The 21,315-nt window shown below is 45.2% G+C and overlaps 1 protein-coding gene across 1 annotated transcript; it reads right to left on the bottom strand.

Annotated features, from left to right (window-relative positions):
* Positions 1-280: 280 nt before the first annotated feature.
* Positions 281-21,284, bottom strand: NDUFB5 (NADH:ubiquinone oxidoreductase subunit B5). Its single transcript, XM_069975145.1, has 6 exons — positions 21,126-21,284; positions 17,632-17,717; positions 17,050-17,116; positions 13,136-13,197; positions 12,081-12,187; positions 281-518 (listed from the first exon to the last, which is right to left on the bottom strand). Exons 1-6 carry the CDS (start codon positions 21,244-21,246, stop codon positions 398-400), a joined length of 564 nt encoding a protein of 187 aa, XP_069831246.1. The 5' UTR covers positions 21,247-21,284; the 3' UTR covers positions 281-397.
* Between the last annotated feature and the right edge of the window lie 31 nt (positions 21,285-21,315).

Raw genomic sequence — 21,315 nt, forward strand, 5'->3', positions numbered from 1 at the left:
GTAAACTAGACCACAAGTGACAACGCTAACCCTGCGGGAGGTATTTATCAAAGACTAACATTATTTTGTTTGTTTGTTTAATATATACCACCACCACCACCACCACCTGTATCCTGTTTACAAAAAAAAAAAAAAAAGAAAAAATGCCTGGAATTCCTCTTTTAAATGTAGGTAGTGCATGAAGGGCCTGAAATCTACAGCAGACAGAAGTTTGTGTACTTGTAGTTACCATGCCCCTTTCATAAAAATAAATGCTACAAAGCTACACTCAAAGCAGCACTGTTTTTCAGTACTTTAATAATATTATAGTACATTGGTACAAAGTTGATTTGAGAGTCATCAGAATAAGTGGGCAAAGAAATGTAAGATTTAAAACAGTAGTAAGCCGTCAGAAGCACTATTCATCAGGGACTGCCTTAGGTCCATTATCAATGAGGGTCTTATCCAGCGTCTCAAACTGAAACCATGGACCATCGCCATTCTGTCTCATAGAGCGACGTGCTGCCTTTTCATACAGCCTGCAAGTAAAAATCAAATTCAAAATTGGTTACAAACAGATCCATGGACACTGACAATGATAAACAGATGGTGAAATACAGCAGTGCAAGTGGAAGGTGTCAACTGAATTAAATTGTCATTCTTTTTCTGTTCTGCGAGATCATTTTTGTTTTGCATCTCCCCTTCTTCTTACAGCTATAACTCTTATTTGTAGGGTGAAATAAGGGGGAATAGACATATTCCAACCTAACTTTTGTCTGTCTACAGACCAGATTAGACGGCTTTTATTGTTTCCAGCATGTTTTGTGCAGTTTGATGATGGTAGGAAGTAGTGCATGCCTTTGACTGAAGAATCTAGTGGTTAAACAACTAAGATCAGTTATCTGCTGTGTATGGGGCAAGATCAGCTGCTAATCCTACGCCATACTTTCATACATGTCACTGAAAAAAAAACTTCTGACATGTTAAAAATATTCATTGGTCGGGCAAACAAGCAGAGATAATCTTTATTTCCCCCCTGTCAATCATCTCCATTCTGCAACCTCATAGACTTATAATAGACACCACAGAAAGCCGAGGAGTGAAATGTGTGCCTGCATCAGTTTGATTCTGAACACTCAGTCCCCCAATGATATTTCTCTACAACATATCAAAATGTTTTTTTGTTTTTTTTTAACCCCTTAAGGACCGGGCCTGAAATGGCCTTAAGGACCGGAGCAAATTTTATGAATTTGACCAGTGTCACTTTATTCATTAATAACTTCGGGATGCTTTTACCTATCCGGCTGATTCTGAGATTGTTTTCTCGTGACATATTGTACTTCACATTTCTTGTAAATTGGAGTTGATACTTATAACGAATCTTTATGAAAAAAACCAAAATAGCGTGAAAAATTGTGAAAAAATGCATTTTTCCAACTTTAAAACTTTTCTGCTTATACAGAAAATGGTTATACCACATAAATTATATATTAAATAGCATTAGCAACATGTCTACTTTATGTTGGCGGCATTTATTAAACTATATTTCATTTTTTTTAGACAATAGGAAGCTTGAAACATTAGCAGCAAATTTCCAAATTTTCAGTAAAATTTCAAAATCAGATATTTTTAGGGAACTGTTCAGGTTTAAAGTGTATTTGAGGGGACTGTGTGTTAGAAAGCCCCACGAAGCACCCCATTTCAGAAACTGCACCCCCTAAACTCTGCAAAAGCACATCCAGAAAGTGTTTTAACCCTTTAGGGGAGTCACAGAAATAAAAGCTAAGTGTGTAAGAAATTTGAAAATTTTAATTTTCTGTGCAGAGATTTTATTGTAATCCAATATTTTTCATAATTATAAACCTATTACCAGAGAAATGCACCCCAATATTGATTGCCCCGTTTCTGCAGTTTATAGAAATACCCCATATGTGGCCCTATTGCGCTATTTGACGCAACCACAAGCCTCAGATATAAAGGAGCGCCTAGTGAATTTCAATGGCTCCGTTATATTAGGTCATTTCTGACTGTACCACTTCAGGTTGGCAGAGGCTCTGGGGTGCCAAAACCTAAAAAACACCCCTAAAGGGACACCATTTAGAAAACTACACCCCTCAAGGAATGTAACAAGGGGTGCGGTGAGCATCTGGACCCCACAGGTGCTTCACAGATTTTCCAAACAATATGGCTTGAAAAAAGACTAAAGTATTTTTTACACTAAAATGTTGTTCTAGCCTTCAATTTTTCATTTTCACAAAGGGATAAAAGGGAAAAAAAAACACAAAACATGTAGCGCAGTTTCTCCCGAGTACGGAAATACCCCACATGTGGACATAAAGTGCCAAGCGGGCGCAGGACGAGCCTCCAAAGGGAAGGAGCGCCAATTGGCTTTTGGAAGCTGGATTTCACTGGAATGGATTTCAAGGGCCATGTCGCATTTACAGAGCCCTCGTGCTGCCAAGACACTGGAAACCCCCCACAAGTGACCCCATTCTGGAAACTACACCCCTCAAGGAATCTAACAAGGGGTGCAGTGAGCATATGGACCCCACTGGTGACGGGCACAACTGTGGAAAAATGTGACGTGAAAATTTTCATTTTTTCACTTTCATGGCACAAATGTGCCCGTCATCCAGGGGTCCATATCCTCATTGCACCCCTTGTTAGATTCCTTGAGGGGTGTAGTTTCCAGAATGGGGTCACTTGTGGGGGGTTTACAGTGTTTTGGCAGCACAAGGGCTCTGTAAATGCGACATGGCGTTCATCATCCATTCTAGCCAAATCCAACCTCTAAAATCCAAATGGCGCTCCTTCCCTTCAGAGGCTTGCCCTGCACTCACATGGCGCTTTATGTCCACATGTGGGGTATTAACAGACTCGGGGGGAAATTGCTCTACACATTGTGTTTTTTTTTCTCTTTTAACCCCTTGTGAAAATGATAAATTCAAGGCTAGACCAACATTATAGTGTAAAAAATTTAATATTTCATTTTCACGCCACATTGTTCCACATTTGTGCCCATCACCAGTGGGGTCCATATGCTGACTACACCCCTTGTTACATTCCTTGAGGGGTGTAGTTTCCATAATAGGGTCACTTGTGGGGGGTTTAACTGTCTTGGCAACACAGGGGCCTTTTGAATGCAACATGGCCCCTCGAAATCCATTCCATCCAAATCCAGCCTTCAAAAACCAAATGGCGCACCTTCCCTTTGGAGGCTTACCCTGCACCCGCATGGCGCTTTATGTCCACATGTGGGGTATTTCCGTACTCAGGGGAAATTGCTCTACACATTGTGTTTTTTTTTTTATCTTTTAACCCCTTGTGAAAATGAAAAAATCAAGACAAGATCAATGATTTAGAGTAAAAATTAAAAAAAAATTACACTAAATGTTGGTCTAGCCTTGATTTTTTTCCATTTCCACAAGGGGTTAAAAAAGAAAATGAACACAAAACGTGTAGGGTAGTTTCCCCTGAGTACGAAAATACCCCACATGTGGACATAATTTGCCATATGGGCACAGGGCAAGTCACCAAAAGGACAGAGCGCCATTTAGAGGCTGGAATGGGGGATGGAGGCCATGTCGCAATTACAAAGCTCCTGTGCTGCCAGAACAGTAGAAACCCCCCACAAGTGACCCAATTCTGGAAACTACACCCCATAAGGAATCTAACAAGGGGTGCAGTGAGCATATGGACCCCACTAGTGATGGGCACATGTGTAGAACATGTGCCGTGAAAATAAAAAATACCATTTTTTTCATTTTCACGTCCCAAATGTGGCCGTCACCAGGGGGCCATATACCCGCTGCCCCACTTGTTAGATTCCTTATGGGGTGTAGTTTCCAGAATGGGGTCACTTGTGGGGGGTTTCTACTGTCCTGGCCGCACAGAGGCTTTGTAATTGCATCATGGCCTCCTCTAATGGGAATGGCGGCCATACCTATTTAGCTGGGGAAAAGGGACAATTCTAATTTATTTGGGGGTATTAGGCCAATTATTAGTTTATAAGGTTGAAAATGACAGGTGTCCATCAAATTCAACCTGTGTTGACCCAGAGGAAGGCAAAAAACCCTCGTGAGGCAGACAACAGTAGCTTTATCACAGGGGAAAAATTCCTTCCCGACTCCATATTGGCGATCAGAATAATCCCCGGATCAACGTGACCCCTGAAATAGGAATAAGTGACAGAATTTAGATAATGTAGAACCCCAGTGACGTGTGGTGCGCCTTGGAGCGATCCAGTATGCAGAGGCCGGGGGGATCAGGACAGGTGTCACACTGGAAAATGTTGTCCTTCCTGATCCCCCTGTTACCCCACACTCTGCACTTCTTCTGGGGTCTCCCTTTCTCCAGTGTGGGGGACGTCACCTGGAAAATGTTGTCCTGGTGCGATACGGGGTCCTTCATATCCAGAAGCGCTGGGTCCGCTCCATGGCTGCTAAATATTAGGGCTCTATTACTACTTCTGATATGTTCGGATCGTGCCGCAAGCTACAGTAGCTCGGGCAGCGAGGGACCGGAAGAGAGGGTGCTGGTATAAAAGTTATCCCCGTACAGGTGGTAACCTTTATCCAGCAGTGGGAAGATCAGTTCCCGGACGATGTCCCCACTAACTCCGTGCACACTGCGGAATCGCGCAGGATAACCCTTTGTGCATTCCGCAGTTGGCACCCGCCGGCGGACTGATGCAGGCGCACGTCTCCGTCCGTGTCGTAGACTCCATTCTATGCACGGGCGGATTCCGCTCTGCGTCCAACGTGTTGATAGAATGACGGATGATGGAATCCGCCCATGCATAGGATAGAGTCTATGACACGGGCGGAGACGCGCCCCTGCATCAGTCCGCCGGCGGGTGCCAGCTGCGGAATGCACGAAGGGTTATCCTTCGCCATTCCGCAGTGTGCACGTACCCTAAATCTGTAAGTGTACCCTGAGGTACTCTCACAGAGTTTGTAGAATTTCACGCCATACCGTCATCTCTTATTGGGACGGTACTGGCAGAAAAGACGTGTCTGGGGGGCAGCGTACGCTACGCTACTCCCAGACACGTCACTGGATGATGAGGAGGATGAGGATGAATGGAGGAACAAAGGACCCCCCATTCATCCTCACTGGCTGTTTCGGTGTCGGAGGCAATAATAACGTATGCGTCCGATACCGAAAACACCCTGGGGGCCATCTTTATATGGGGATTGGTATATGGGGTATGTAGTGGTGTAGTGTAAAACTTTATTCAATGTAGTGTGGTGTAATGTAGTGTTTTTTTACGTGTTTTTTACAGTAAGTATACAAAAAAAAACCTACGCCAAAAATGGTGTTGCTGATAAATGCCGCACCTATGTTCGGCACTTATCAGCAGACCGTGGCAGTAGGATATAAAAAAAAACCACCCTACGCCAAAAAGGAGGAGTTGCTGATTAGCAGCGCACTTTCGTGCGATGCTGATCAACACTCAGCGGCGATAGGGTGCGGAAAATAGAAAAAAAAAAATTTGGGAAAAAAAATTTTTTTTTTACTACATTCTGAACATCCCTGTAGTGGCTGATAAGTGTAATACACGTATCAGCCGCTAGGGGGCAGCAGAGCGCAAGATCCGAAAATAGACGACGCTGGAGCCGGAAAAATACGAAAAAAGCCGACGCTGGAGCCGGAAAAAGCCGATCGGGACTCACGGAAGAAGCCGAAGTCCCGACAAGATGAAGAGGACGCCGGGAACCCGGAAGACGCCGATCAGGACCCCGGGACAGGTGAGTAATGTACAAATACCTGCTCTGGACCCCTCAGCTACCTAGCCGGAGCAGGTATTTATTACTTGTGGGGACTTTGATCGCCGTGAACGGCCGGCCGGCTTTTTACAGTAATGGCGGTCGGTGTCGTCCTCGGACATCACCGACCGCCATTTTTTTCCGGGTCATCGGGCCACCGATGGCCCGGAAAGGTTCCGATCGCCGCTATGGGCTTATCAGCCAATAGCGGCGATCGTCGGCATGGGGGGGGGTTAACAACCCTCCATGCCGACAGGGAGAGATGGCCTGCTATGTATTATAGCAGGCTATCTCCCCCGATCGGGACCCGGCCGGCCGCGGCGCCCGTTTAAAGGGCCGACGTACCGGTACGTCATGGGTCCTTAAGTGACAGTGATCCATGACGTGCCGGTACGTCATGGGTCCTTAAGAGGTTAAAGCGTAACTGTCTTTTTTTTTTTTTTTTTTTTTTGCAGAAATCAGTAGTATAAGCGATTTTAAGAAACTCTATAATAGGTTTTATTAGGCAAAAAAGCCTCTTTATGTACTCAAAAAGCAATTTCCCAGCCCCCTCCCCCCTCAGTTATTATCTGTGCATTATCAGGCAAAGCAGTCTTTATTACAGAGAAGCCAGTGAAGACGGGTTCTGCTGTCTCCATTATATCCCTATGAAGGGGGGAGAGGCCGAGGGAGATGAGTGAGCAGGGAGAAGAGACATGAAGGTCAGCTGTTTGTAGACTCTCTGGGAACCTAAAACGCTGGATTCAGGGTTCAGAAAGGTCAGTGCATATCTAGGCACTTGCTGAGAAGATTGCAGGATGATGTGCTGTGCAGGAGTCCTCTGTGCTCACTTACTCTTTTCAGCCCCTCCCCTCTCCATAGCCACATAATGGACACAGAAATCCTGCTTCTTCTGAAGTCAGGGGGGAGCTAGGAAAACAGCATATTCAGTACAGAAGGAAACTCTTTTGATAAATCTAATACATAGTTTCTTAAAATCGCTTGTACTATTGATATTTAATGTTTTCAGAAAAATTACCCTGAAATGACAGTTACGCTTTAGGTGATAGTGCCCATTTAACCTCTTAAGGATGCATGACGTACCCGTACGTCATGTGCCCGCAAGAGGTGTTCAGAGCAGGGCCGCACAGCCCCAGGGGGGCTTCTAGTATAAGGGTAAAAAAATAAAATAAAGTGTTATTAGTAAAAAGCCCCCTCCCCTAATAAAAGTCAGAATCACCCCCCTTTTCCCAGGTTTTAAATAAAAGTAAATAATAGGGATGTTCTGAACTTGCCGAGGTTCGGGTTCGTATGAACCCGAACGCTCGGCAGCAGATTCCTGCTGTCTGCCCGCTCTGTGGAGCGGGCGGGTACAGCGGGTGTAACGCCTGGAAAACTGGGATACAGCCTATAGCTATGGCTCCATCCCAGTTTTCCAGGCGGTCCTCCCGCTGGATCCGCCCGCTCCACGGAGCGGGCAGACAGCGGGAATCATTACCGAGGGTTCGTACGAACCCGATCCGAACTCGGTTCGGACCATCCCTAGTAAATAAATAAACATGTTTGGTATCGTCGCGTGCGTAATCGCCCGAACTATTAATTACATTCCTGATCTCACACGGTAAACGGCGTAAGCGCAAAAAAATCCCAAAGTGCAAAATTGCGCATTTTTGGTTGCATCAAATCCAGAAAAAATTTAAAAGAGTTCAAAAAGTTGTATATGCGCAATCAAGGTACCGATAGAAAGTAAACATCATGGCGCAAAAAAATGACACCTCACACAGCCCCATAGACCAAAGGATAAAAGCATGGGAATGGAGCGATTTTAAGGAACATATGTATAACTTTTATTGTAACGACTTGAGGAACATGCATAACAAGTCAGTTTTACCCCAGGGCGAGCGGCGTAAAAACAAAAAACCCCTAAATATAAAAAATGCGTCTTTTTGTTCAATTTCACCACACATTGAATTTTTTGCTGGTTTCACAGTGTACTTTATGCAAAAATTCAGCCTGTAATTGCAAAGTACAATTAGTGACGTAAAAAATAAGGGCTCATGTGGGTCTCTAGGTGGAAAAATGCAAGTGCTATGGCCTTTTAAACACGAGGAAAAAACTAAAATGCAAAAACGAAAATTGGCTCCATCCTTAAAGGGAATGTGTCATCAAGTTAAAACAAAAAAAATTGAAAATGTTAAAACTGAATGTTATTTTTTTTGTTAATGTGTTGTTTTTTTTTACATGTAAGGAAATATGAATAATTAATTATCTAAGTTTTCATATTTCCCATTGATGGCCACCAGAGGGAGCTCCATCAGGTAAAAAGTAACCTGAACTACGGCTGCTGAAAAAAGAGGCAGTCTCTGCTGAACTGCTGTGACATCTTCACCTCCCTCCTCTTTTCACAGCCGAACAAAGAGGGAAAAGGTGCTATTGTGTGTACTGCTGGGCATCGCCATTTTGTTGTTGTCTGCACAGCAGTACACATAAACAAGTGTGTCCCTAGCCCTTCAGAATATACCTTAGCTGCTGCAGAATCTCATAATAAACCTTAGCTGCTGCAGAACCTCATAATAAACGTCAGCTGCTGCAAAACCTCATATAGCTGGCCTGCCCACAATCACCTTCTACTTCTCACCGCCCATCCGTGACAGGCACGCTCGTACAGGCACGCTCGTACAGGCACGCTCGTACAGGCACGCTCGTACAGGCACGCTCGTACAGGCACGCTCGTACAGGCACGCTCGTACAGGCACGCTCGTACAGGCACGCTCGTACACGCACGCTCGTACACGCACGCTCGTACACGCACGCTCGTACACGCACGCTCGTACACGCACGCTCGTACACGCACGCTCGTACACGCACACTCGTACACGCACACTCGTACACGCACACTCGTACACGCAACTCATACAGACAGACAGTCTCCTGGCTGCTTCCGACACTCCACTGCTACCCTCGGACTTGCCTCTCCATCTTCATGCAGCTCCCGGCTGCTCCTCTCCTCTGAAGCGAGATCAGTGGCCATCACTCACTTCTCCGGCGTACATGACCACAGACCAAAGGACCTGCACACTCCCCGACACTGACACACCTGCCAGGTGCCAATAGCTGCTACAAAACGTCATACTACATCTCAGCTGCTGCAGAACCCCTTACATCTCAGCTGCTGCAGAACCCTTTACATCTCAGCTGCTGCAGAACCCCTTACATCTCAGCTGCTGCAGAACCCTTTACATCTCAGCTGCTGCAGAACCCCTTACTACATCTCTCTTGATGGTCTCTCAGTTATATCCAGTTGAAGGGGTGTAGCTATGCCTGTGTTTTGCCAGTTATTTATAGTAATGGTGCGCTGTCTTATTTTTTTAGCAATTGTTGGCAATCTCACGATTTGTAGAGAAACAAAGCCTCTGTTCACACCTGCACTGGGTTATTCTATCTGATTCTTACCAGCAAAAGTGACAAAAGACCCCACAGAGCACAGATAATGTACAGTAATATAAACCGACTTTCGGTTTATTTTGTGAAATATAAATTTTTGGAGCAATAGATGGAACTGCTGTGGTGCCCTGCTCTCCCAACCACCCCTGGTGGTGCCCTGCTCTCCCAACCACCCCTGGTGGTGCCCTGCTCTCCCAACCACCCCTGGTGGTGCCCTGCAGACAAGCAGTACAGACAGGGTTAAACAACAAGCATTCCTTCTGACCTCCTCACTAAGTCCAGACCAGCACTTGTGAGGAGCAGTGAGAAGAGAGGTCGGAGGTTATCACTGGAGGAGCCAGAGCTGTCACATCTGCCCTGTCCATACAGAAAGTGTTAAGAGCAGAACATTACACTTATCTCCTGCAGTGATGACCTCCGACCTCTGTTCTCTGTGCGGGAAGGGACCCAGTGCAGAGCTCAGACCAGGAATTCAGAAGAAAGATATGTGGTGTAACTGTCTTTGCAGCATGTATAAGTGCTCACACATAAGGTGTCACTGTCCTGTCGGCTCCAGCGTCCTCCTCCTCCCTGCTGTCCTCCTGCCCCAGTAGTGAGGGAGCTGCAGGTGCTGCTAGGGAGTGGAGTGTGTGCGGCTCCCGGCTGCAGCCTCCTGGCCCCTCAGTGACACACTCTCCTGAGACCAGCGCTCTGCAGAGCCAGGAGCATGAGGACGCATGGCTCAGCCCAACTGCTGCCCACAGCCCCACACTGTCTGGATGTCCAACGGGTCAGTTACTAGATCGGGTACTGGCCGCTGTATATGTCAGTGCCAGGCTTCTGAAAAATGGCACCTACACCCTCCACAATGGAATTAGGCTGTGTACTGGGCATGCGCATTGTAAGTGAACCAGACGGACTCAGTCGGTTCACTTCAATGCTCTGGGGGTGCCGTACAGCATCTGTGTATGTGTCGTGAAATGACGTCATACACAGATGCTACTGAACATGGCAGCCCCCTGTGCAGGCATCACACTGTGTTTAAATAGTGATGCCACATGTAAAAATAAAGTTATGTAAAACACTTATTTTGCAAAGTTACATTTTATAATAAAATAAAAAAAACGTGACACATTCCCTTTAAGAGGTTAAATATCTCCATGTACTCCACATTCATTACCTCATTCATTACCACATTCATGCACCTTTAGTAGCAACTGTCCCAGTCACCTGCTTCCACCACGTATTGTGCTGTCTACCCCACAGGACCTGCCTGCCCAGTGACTGAGATGAAACACTGCTGCAGCCAATTGGCTTTGCAGAAAATGCACCCCATATTTGTTAACGCAGGTTCTCCTGAGTACAATGGTACCCCATATGTGGGCGTAAACCACTGTATGGACACACAGCGGGGCTCAGAAGGGAAGGAGTGCCTATTAGCATTTCCAGTTCAGATTTTGCTGAAGAAGTTTCTGAGCGCCAGGTGCGTTTGCAGAGGCCCTGTAGTGTCAGCAGAATAGAACCCCCCAAAAGTCACCTCATTTTTGAAAGGGCACCCCTCAAAGAATTCATCTTGGGGTTTGGTGACCATTTTGACCCCACAGGTATTAGAGAAAGGTATTCAAAAGAAGACAGTAAAAATGAAAAAATAGAATTTTTCCAATAACATGTTTGTTTAGTTTGAAATTTCTCAATTTCACGAGAAACAGGGGAGAAAACTCACCCCAATATATGTAACGCAGGTACTCCTGAGTAGAACGGTACCCCATACGTGGGCATAAACCACTGTGTGGGCCTCAGAAGGAAGGGAGCGCCATGCATTTTCAGTGCATGATTTTTCTGAAGTTTCTGAGCGCCAGGTGCGTTTGCAGTGCCCCTGTAATGTCTACAGAATAGAACCCCCCCCCCAAAAAAAAAAAAGTCACCCCATTTTGGAAAGTACACCGCTCAAGGAATTCATCTTGGGGTGTGGTGAGCATTTTGACCCCACAGGTATTGGAGGAAAGTATTCAAAACTAGACCGTAAAAATGAAAAACAAAATTGAATTTTTCCAATAACATGTTTGTTTGAAATTTCTCAATTTCACTAGGAACAGGGGAGATAAAGCACCCCAAAATTTGTAACGCAGGTTCTCCTGAGTACAATGGTACCCCATATGTGGGCATAAACCACTGTATGGGCACACAGCAGGGCTCAGAAGAGAAGGAGTGTCATTTTAGTTACAGGCAATATGTAGGTGTTTACTGGTTATCTGGGGTGGTAATAGACAATTTCGGGGTGTTTACTGGCTATCTGAGGTGGCAACGGGCAGTCTGGGATGGTTATGGGCTGTCTGGGGTGGATACGGACAATCTGGGGTGGTGACAGGCAATCTGGGGTGGTGACGGGCAATCTGGGGTGGTGGCGGGACATCGCGATCATGTAAGTGGACCTGCGGCGCCGTCCGGGATCCACCGGGACCCGTTAAATGCCGCTGTCATGGTTTGACAGCGGCATTTAACGGGTTAAACTGCCCGGAATAAAGCCCATTAGTGGCCGCCGTGAAAAGGCAGCATGGCGATCACTAAGGGGTTAATGCAAACCCACGCAGCAGGCTAAATCTGCGAAAGGCTGTTTAGACAAAGCGATCTGCGAATTATCAGCAAGCAACCAGTGACTATTTGAGAACATGTTGAACGCTTCATCATTACCTGTATTTACACAAGTAGATAATCGCTCAAATGTGATTACGATTGCGTAGATTTGAATGTTAAACGCTCTGTGTAGAAGGGCCATAACCTCTTTGAGACAACTACCCAAAATAAAAGTGGAAAATTATATTTTGAAGGGGTGGTCTTCCTAAAGAGATGATTGATACACAGAAGAAAGGAGACGACAAATTATTTGTTTCCATGCACATACAGAGTTTGAAACAAAATTGTGTAATGTACCTGAGCAGACGTTTTTCGTTTTCCCCATGAATTAGACACATTTCCTGTTCATATGATTGCTGGTAATCAGGAAATACGTGGCGGGTCAAAAAGCGGGTGATCGGGTGCTGAAAAACAAACATGAAATTCCCCATGAGTTTTCACAGTCACAGACAAGTATTAAAAGGGGATCCATCAGCAATTTTGATCTAGAAACACTGCTGACACTCCTGTATCTTATTCGCAGTAGTGAGGTCCACAATTGTTTACAGAACTATGGAAGTGTGAATGAGGTCAAGGAGGCAAGTGGTACCATACCTACAGTTTTGGTGACGCAGCTTGCGTTCCCAAGAAAAATGTTTTTTAAACTCCTGCTCACTTACACAAATGCCCAGAAAGAGGAAACTACCTGTTCCTGGCCCCTCCCCTTAGCTATTATCGCCTACAGCTATCACTCTTAGCTCGGGAAGGGGGGGGATATGCTCTGGGCACCTAAGGCTGTTTCCCCACATCTGCATTTCAGAACTGCAGAGAAAATGCACTAAAATAAAAAAAACACGTGCTTTTCTTAGATTGAGCTTGGTAAGCATCAGCTGGTAAACCATGGTTTGGCACTCTTTATATAAACAATCTGATGTGCCTTTTAATATTGATCAGATTGCAGAATCAAGACAGGCAGTTCTGATTATGTAAGCAGAGAACCTCAGCTAAAAACTCAAAAAGTAAAACACAGCCTAATAAGTTTATCTTGCTACCCAGGCAGCTGTGGCAGTAAGTTGCATGATAAAGATGTATGGCTCCACTCCACTCCTCTCCCCTACCTCTGTGTGAGGATGACAGATCAGTGTGTCCTGTACTGTTAAAGCTGATGGTACACAGACATGTACAAATGTCACATATTGAAGTACTGAAATGCCTAAATGTGTGCTCTGACTATAATGATCAAGTATTCTCATATTTGTGACAGTAATAGTAGGCTATAAATGGACTATGCAGTCCTAAAATTGCTCAATTATTTAAAGAAATATACAAATATATAAAGAAATCCCATATAGCACACATTATCCAGTACTTACCCGCTGGTACTCATAGGGTTCAGGAACATAACCCTCTGGAATTTCAACTAATTCTGCTGGCCCTGAAAATAATTAGAATATAATTAATATTAAAGAAACAGAGTTCCTTAACCCCTTCAGGACCAAGCTAATTTTAGGTATTGCACTTTTGTTCTCTCCTGCTCATGTTAAAAAGGCCATAGCGCTGGCACTTTTTCACCTACAGACCTACATGAGCTGTTAGTTTTTTGTGACAGAAATTATACTTTGCAATGACAGACTTAATTTTCCAAAATATTTTGTGCATTAAAATATATATATATTAAAAAGACAATTTGTTTTCATTTGTAGGGGGGGGGGGACATTGTTTTTACGTTGTTTACCAAATGGTAAAACTGATGTGTCTTTAAATGAATAAACAAGATGTTTAAAAATTGCACTGTTACCACCCTTATAACTTTTATTTTTGCTCTATGGGGCTATTTGAGTTATCTCTTTTTGCATCATGATCTGTACTTTCTATCAATAGCCTACTTGTGTATATGCAACTTTTTGATCATTTTTTATTACAATTTTTCTGGATTTAATGTGACCAAAAATGAGCAATTTTGCATTTTAGCAGTTTTTTGCAGGTATGCCATTTACCAAGCGAAATCAGGATAATTTAATTGGTCGGGTGATTCGCAGCAATAGCTAAAACCTTTTTTTTTTTTTTTTTTTTTTAAATTTATAAAATGGGAAAAGGGAGGCAATTTCAACTTTTATTATGTGATTTTTTTTTAATTGATGAAAAGACTCTCCTTTATCCCGGGCCTGATGGTACAGTCACTTTAATAAAACCTATTAGGGTGCCTTCACACCTACCGGATCCGCAGCGGATCTCACTTCTGCAGATTCACAGCGAGATCAGCTGCGGATCCAGTATCATTCACCCCTATGATAGCACATACTTGCAGCGGGATTGACATCCCGCTGTGAGTATGTGTTTTAACTCCCTGGTGCCCGCAGCCCCGTCCCATCATCCCTGTCCCCAGCATCCTCCATCCCCGGCATCCTGCAGCCGATCCTGCAGCCAGCTCCGGTCCCGCTAAGCCGATGAGTGCACCGCAACAGCACCGGAGTCGGGAGCCTCACTGTAGCTGTGCCGCCGAGCAGGTAATGTATGCTCTCGGCTACGGGTGCGGGGATGGAGGATGCCGGCAGCGGGGATGATGGGATGGGGATGGAGGATGCCGGGGATGGAGGATGCCGGCGGCAATGCTGATGGGACGGGGATGCGGGCGGCAGGGCTGCGGGCACCAGGGAGTTAAAGCACATACAGCGGGATTGACATCCCGCTGCAAGTATGTGCTATCATAGGGGTGAATGATACTGAATCCGCAGAAGTGAGATCCGCTGCGGATCCGGTTGGTGTGAAGGCACCCTTACAGAGTTTCTTAAAAATTGCTTGTACTATTGATTTCTGCAAAGTGACAGTTACACTTTAAAGGGCCCATTCACACTAAGCAAAACAGGTGGAATTTCTGAGCAGAACATGTGCTGTGGAATTTCACTGCCTGTCTCAATGTAACAAACTGCAGCAGTAAGGGCAGCGTGACATGGAGGAGACTAGGGGCTGATAGCTAGGTTGTGGATGGCACAGAGGTTAGCCATGTTGCTTTGTAGTGTTGGAGTCCTGGGATCAAATGTGACCAAGGATAACAGTTGCATGTATAAAGAGATAAGAATTATTTTCTATAAACCTACAGCATTATATCAAAACTTTCCCAAAGCTGGAGAACCCCTTCGACAATCGGTAAGGGATTTTTCAGAAAAAAAGCTTGTTGACTGTTTCAGACTGTTTTACCCACAATCTGCCCCCCCCCCCCCCCCCAACCGCTTGTACCTTCGGATAGCTGCTTTTAATCCAAGATCTGTCCTGGAGTCCGCTCTGCAGGTGATGCAGTTAACGGCATAAAAAACAACTTTTAAACTTGCAGCCCTGTGTCAAATTGGTGTGGCCTAGAGTGTCTATGCCCTAGGCATGCAACACCTCTCTGTCCCTCCTCCCCACCCTCTTCATCCATAGGAACACTCAAATAACAATTTCTAGTATTCATCACCTGGGTGAACACCAGGGCTGTGGAGTCGGTAAGCCGCAGCTCCAACTCCAACTCAGACTCAGACTCCTGAATTTTATCAGGACCAACTCCAACTCCCGACTCCTGCTCCTTCATAAATGGCCGGTCATATACCAGGACAGTTATTTATCACACTGGCTCAGCAGCTTCTCCCTAATGTCCTACATGATCCTGGGGCGACTTCTGAGGGAATAAGGAATACTGTATATAAAGCAGCTTCTCCTGTATGTGCAGTGGATGCAGCCAGTCTCCAGCCTCCATGTCCTGAACTACTCACAACTAGACTAGATGGAGCAAGTGGTCTTTTCCTGCTGACAATCTATGTTTCTAACTAAATATTCACCATACAAGAAACACTGCTAACAATGCCAGATCCCTGTGATATAAAGGTCAGCCATAGTGATATAGAGAGGGGTCACACAGTGATATAGAAGATCACTGTGGGGGCACGTACACACACAAACACACACACACACAGCCTGCTGCAGCCATAGCATACACACACCCACACAGCCTGCTGCACCCATAGCGCACACACACACACACACACACACACACAGCCTGCTGCAGCCATAGCTCACACACACAGCTTGCTGCAGCAATTGCGCACACACACACAGCTTGCTGCAGCAATAGCGCACACACACACACACACAGCTTGCTGCAGCCATAGCGCGCACACACACACAGCTTGCTGCAGCCATAGCGCACACCTCACACACACACACACACACACACACACAGCCTGCTGCGGCCATAGCACACATAAACACAGCCTGCTGCAGCCATAGTGCACACACACACACAGCCTGCTGCAGCCATAGCACACATACACACAGCCTGCTGCAGCCATAGCACACACACACACACAGCCTGCTGCAGCCATAGCATGTGCACACACACACACTGAGGACAGAGGTTACAGCTACACTACTTATGTCTTCTCCTCCTCCTCTATATTACACAGGATATCTTCATACTACACTGCTGCTCATATACAGTCATCCAGCATCCAGGAAGAGAACAGCACAGATCTCCCCCCACACAATGGACTCTTCCAGCTCAGAAACAAGCTGCCATATAGTGACTGACAACTATTCCCCGACCACCCTAATCTAATAGGGCCAGTGTCCTATTACTGATATATTCTCCAACCACCCTTATGTAATAGTGTCCTATTAGAATGTTGCTCATAATATATATTCATGAGCAAAACTTGTAAAATTCATATCAAAATTCAATTCTACATTTTTTAAAGATTTTTTTTTTTTTTTTAAAGCTGGAGTCGGAGTCAGTACATTTTTTTTCCGACTTCAACTCCGACTCGAGCCAAAGCTAGCTCCGACTACAACTCCAGCCAAAACTAGCTCCAACTCCGACTCCACAGCCCTGGTGAACACGACACATGAGCTGAAGCGTTAAGGCACCTGTGCAGTGTTCAGGTGAAGAATAGGAAAAATTTGACACAGGGCTGCAAGTTTAAAAGTTGCTTTTTAGGAAAATAACTGCATCACCTGCCGGACGGACCCAAGGAGAGATCTTTGATTAAAAGCAGCTATCCGAAGGCACAAGCGGTTTTGGGGGGGGGGGGGGGGTCAGATTGTGGGTACAGAGTCGCTTAAACTGATGTAGAGCTTTATTCACAGGAAACAGTCCTTTAGTGGATCAGCACTGTATTGCTTGTGGGAATCATCTTGTCATCCATGTCACAATCAGGCTACGGAATCTCCATAGACTGATGAAATTTCTTTAAAGTACATCAAATTTTAATAACCCCCTCCCCCCTCAAAAAACAAAAAGAAATAAATGTCTTACCTATAAAAATGTTGATGAGTACTATGGCTATACCTGCAGGTACTGCGGTGAGTAACGTATAGAATTTCTGAGAAAAAAAATATATAAATTAGTTCTTAGCTATTTTCTGTGGGTTTATAGCCATTGCATTTACAAAAACAAATGAAGCTGCATACTGACATGTTCCAGTATATTACATATAATACGGCGTATTTGTAGGTCATCTTTTTACAATCAGAATGTATAAAGCATTATATACAGAAACAGAGCGACAATTCTATTCCTCGCCAATGTTCTGTCTTTGGGTCAAACTAATACCAACCTGAATAATCTAAGGCAATGATGGTGGCAGAAGTGCAGGAGACACTGCGGACCCCTGTAAAGGCCCATTCACATGCAAAAAATACTAAGCAAAAAGTCCAAGTATCTAGTCACACAACTATTAGTAAAGGATTCAGTATGGAGCATATCCTATTAGTTACAGTAATACTGTATAATCCATTTTGATCTGCCTTTATGACAATGGGAGACTATATGACAGTATATATTTACACACACTGTAGAGATATCTATGTGAATTGAAGAAAATGGAGGCAGACATACCAATAAGTTGAGGAACCTTTTGTCATAGTATGTAGATGGGGCGATCACAAACAACCTCTTTCCATGGCTTTCAAACCGCACGGGCACTACAAGAAGAAATAAGATGTTTACTGTAATACTGTACATTAGAAGAACTATGTATAACATGATGTCAGCACATTCTGGTGATCCCTAGATATTAACACGTTTTCTTTGCCCTCAGTTGACAACAGTGCTTAAGGGTACAAACACACACGGCATATACGCTGCGTATTTACTGCTGCGATACGCAGCAGATACGCAGCAGATTAGATCTAAATAACTGAACACAGTATCAAATCTGCTGCGTTTCTGCTGCGTATCTGCTGCGTATCTGCTGTGTGTGTTTGTACCCTTAAGAGATTGTCCCTTTTTGTTAGCAGTGTATTCTGCCCATGAAGACACTACTGGATTCTACAATACTGGATGAATCACCCCCTGCAGGCAATATGAAGTATTACACATGAAATACATGGGGACCAGGGGGGATTACTAAACCCTGTGTGTAGGAAGAGGGGAGCAGTGGCCCCTAGGAAACTATCAGATCCCAGCTCTTATTGTTAAAAAGGCCTCCTTTAGAGTAACAGATACTCTCTGAAAGTTCTCTTAGCTCTGTCAAAGTGTACCTATCATTTAGAAAAATATTTGACAGGTCACAAAGACACGTCAAAAGTTCTGATCATTCATAGTGTTCAGACCCTGTCTGTTCTCTAGACATCGTCCAGATAAGTGCGCTTCGCTTTCCAGATGGCGGTGATCTTCAACCAGCTGCACTGGAGAGGCTGCCTATAGAGCTCATACAGTGCAGCTGGATGGAGAATGTGGCTAATGCACATTAGATCTAAGGGGCTGTCCAGGTGGGAGAGACAGAGTGAGCAGAGGAGTTCATAGCAGGACAGTCATCTCCCAGCTGGTTCTCCTGATCGCTCGCAATCTAAACACTTAGGGTACAAACCCACACACCGTATACACAGCAGATACGCAACAAATACGCAGCAAATACGCAGCAGATTTGTTGGTACATATTTGATGCTGTGTTCAGTTATTTAGATATAATCTGCTGCGTTTTTGCTGCGTGTTTGCTGCGTGTTTGCTGCGTATTTGCTGCGTATCGCAGCAGTAAATACGCTGCTTATACGGTGTGTGGGTTTATACCCTAAGGGAGAGATTTATCAAAGGGTGTAAAATTTAGACTGGTGCAAACTGCCCCCAGCAACCAATCACAGCTCCTCTTTCCTTTCAGCACTGCCTAAAGCTGAGCTGTGATTGGCTGCTGGGGGCAGTTTGCACCAGTCTAAATTTTACACCCTTTGATAAATCTCTCCCTTAGGGTACAAACACACACGGCTTATACGCTGCGTATTTACTGCTGCGATACGCAGCAGATTAGATCTAAATAACTGAACACAGTATCAAATCTGCTGCGTATCTGCTGTGTGTGTTTGTACCCTTATGGAGCGTTTACACAGGCAGATTTATCTGACAGATTTTGGAAGCCAAAGCCAGGAATGGATTTGAAAAGGGGAGAAATCTCAGTCTTTCCTTTATGACCTGTTGTCTGTTTATTGTCTGTTCCTGGCTTTGGCTTCAAAAATCTGTCAGCTAAATCTCTGTGTAAACGCACCATTATAACAGTAAATAACTGCCATTATTTCAATATAACAGCCGTTTCAAAATAACAGCAAATATTTGCCATTAAATGGCGGCCATCCACTCAATTTCAACATTATGTGAACAGAGCCTTTCTGTGTTTTCAATCCACTCCTGGTTTTGGTTGCAATATGAGGACCACAATACTGAGTGAAATATACGTAGTGTGAACCCAGCCTAAGGACCCTATTCCACAGTAGCGATAATCGGCCCCATTTGGCCTGATTCGGCCGATTATCGTTCGGTGAAATAGAGAAAACGATCAGCCGATGATTGTGTCATCGGCTGATCGTTCATTTAGGGCCAGTCCTAAAATCATCGTTCCCCCACTGCGCATCGCTACGGTTGAATAGCGGTGCGCGGCGGGCGACCGCCGCGGCCTGTGATTGGCTGAGTGTGGCCTGTCAGCTGACCGGCCATTTGAAAGATAGAGCGCGCGGGGCCCGGGGAAGAAGACAGCGCGGAGAAGAAGACCTGCAGGTAATGTATGCTGCTGCAAGGGTTGCAAGGACATCGGTAACGATGTCCTTGCAGCCCTCGCTCAACAATCGGGCCGTGGAATAGGCCCAGTAAATGAGCGGCGATCTAGCAGATCGCCACTCGTTTACATCGTTGACCGTGCCCTCCTCGGCCCGTGGAATAGGACTCTTAGGGTACAAACACACACACCGTATAGGCAGCGTATTTACTGCTGCGATATGCAGCAAATACGCAGCAGATTAGATCTAAATAACTGAACACACCATCAAATCTGCTGCGTATCTACTGCATATACGTTGTGTGTGTTTGTACCCTCAGGGTGCATTTACACAGACAGATTTATCTGACAGATTTTTGAAGCCAAAGCCAGAAATGAATTTAAATAGAGGAGAAATCTCAGTCTTTCCTTTATGATCTGTTCCCTGTTTATAGTCTGTTCCTGGCTTTGGCTTCAAAAATCTGTCAGATAAATCTGTCTGTGTAAAGGCACCCTTAGGGCCCTATTACACCAACAGATTATCTGACATTTTTTCAGCTAAAGTCAGGAACAGACTATAAACAGAGAACAGGTCATAAAGGAAAGACTGATTTCTCCTCTTTTCAAATCCATTCCTGGTCTTGGCTGCAGAAATCTGTTGGCATAATTTTACACACACAGATTATCTGGCAGATTTTTGCAGCCAAAACCAGGAATGGATTTGAAAATTGGAGAAATCTCAGTCTTTCCTTTATGACCTGTTGTCTGTTTATAGTCGGTTCCTGGCTATTTATATGTATATGCGTGTGTGCCTTAGAACCTGCTGACAAGTGACCCATCTCCTGTCCTGCCACTGCTTGTGTCTATACGCCTCATAGCTGTATATACCATATATATATATATACACACACAATGACCCATCTCCTGTCCTGCCACTGCTTGTGTCTATACGCCTCATAGCTGTATATACCATATATACACACACACAATGGCCCATCTCCTGTCCTGCCACTGCTTGTGTCTATTGCTCTGACAGTATACAGAGCACGATGGGAGTTGTAGTTTTGCATCAGCTGAAGCACCACACTTGGAAGACTGTACAGTAGTCACTGAGTGTCCGCCATTCACAGTGTAGAAGGGGGGGTTCTCCTTCATGTAGCTCTAATGTCTGCCCTCCCCATCAAGTGTAAACCATCTCATCCCTGTGATAACACCACACAGCCTGCAGGTGGCGCACACCATCACTTGCCCCCTCTGGGCACGTATACTCCGTATACACAGCTCTGCCCCCGGGTGTCCCCTCAATGTCAGTCAGTACAAGGTCACCCCGGACACGGCTCCTGCCCCCCGGACCCGCCTGACATCTTACCCACAGCGGCCGGCGGCCCCCTCCCCAGCAGGCTGCTTCTCCCGAGCACACCGCGCGGTACCGGCTGCAGACGGCTGACCAGGGAGGCCGCCACCGAGCGCAGGAGGCTCATGGCCGCCATGTTTACTGAGGGCAGGCGCGCAGGGTTGTGGGTAGCGCTGTGGTGACGCGTTATTTCCTGCGACATGTA

The sequence above is a fragment of the Dendropsophus ebraccatus genome, chromosome 6 (assembly GCF_027789765.1).
Source record: "Dendropsophus ebraccatus isolate aDenEbr1 chromosome 6, aDenEbr1.pat, whole genome shotgun sequence".
Classification (NCBI taxonomy): Eukaryota; Metazoa; Chordata; class Amphibia; order Anura; family Hylidae; genus Dendropsophus; species Dendropsophus ebraccatus.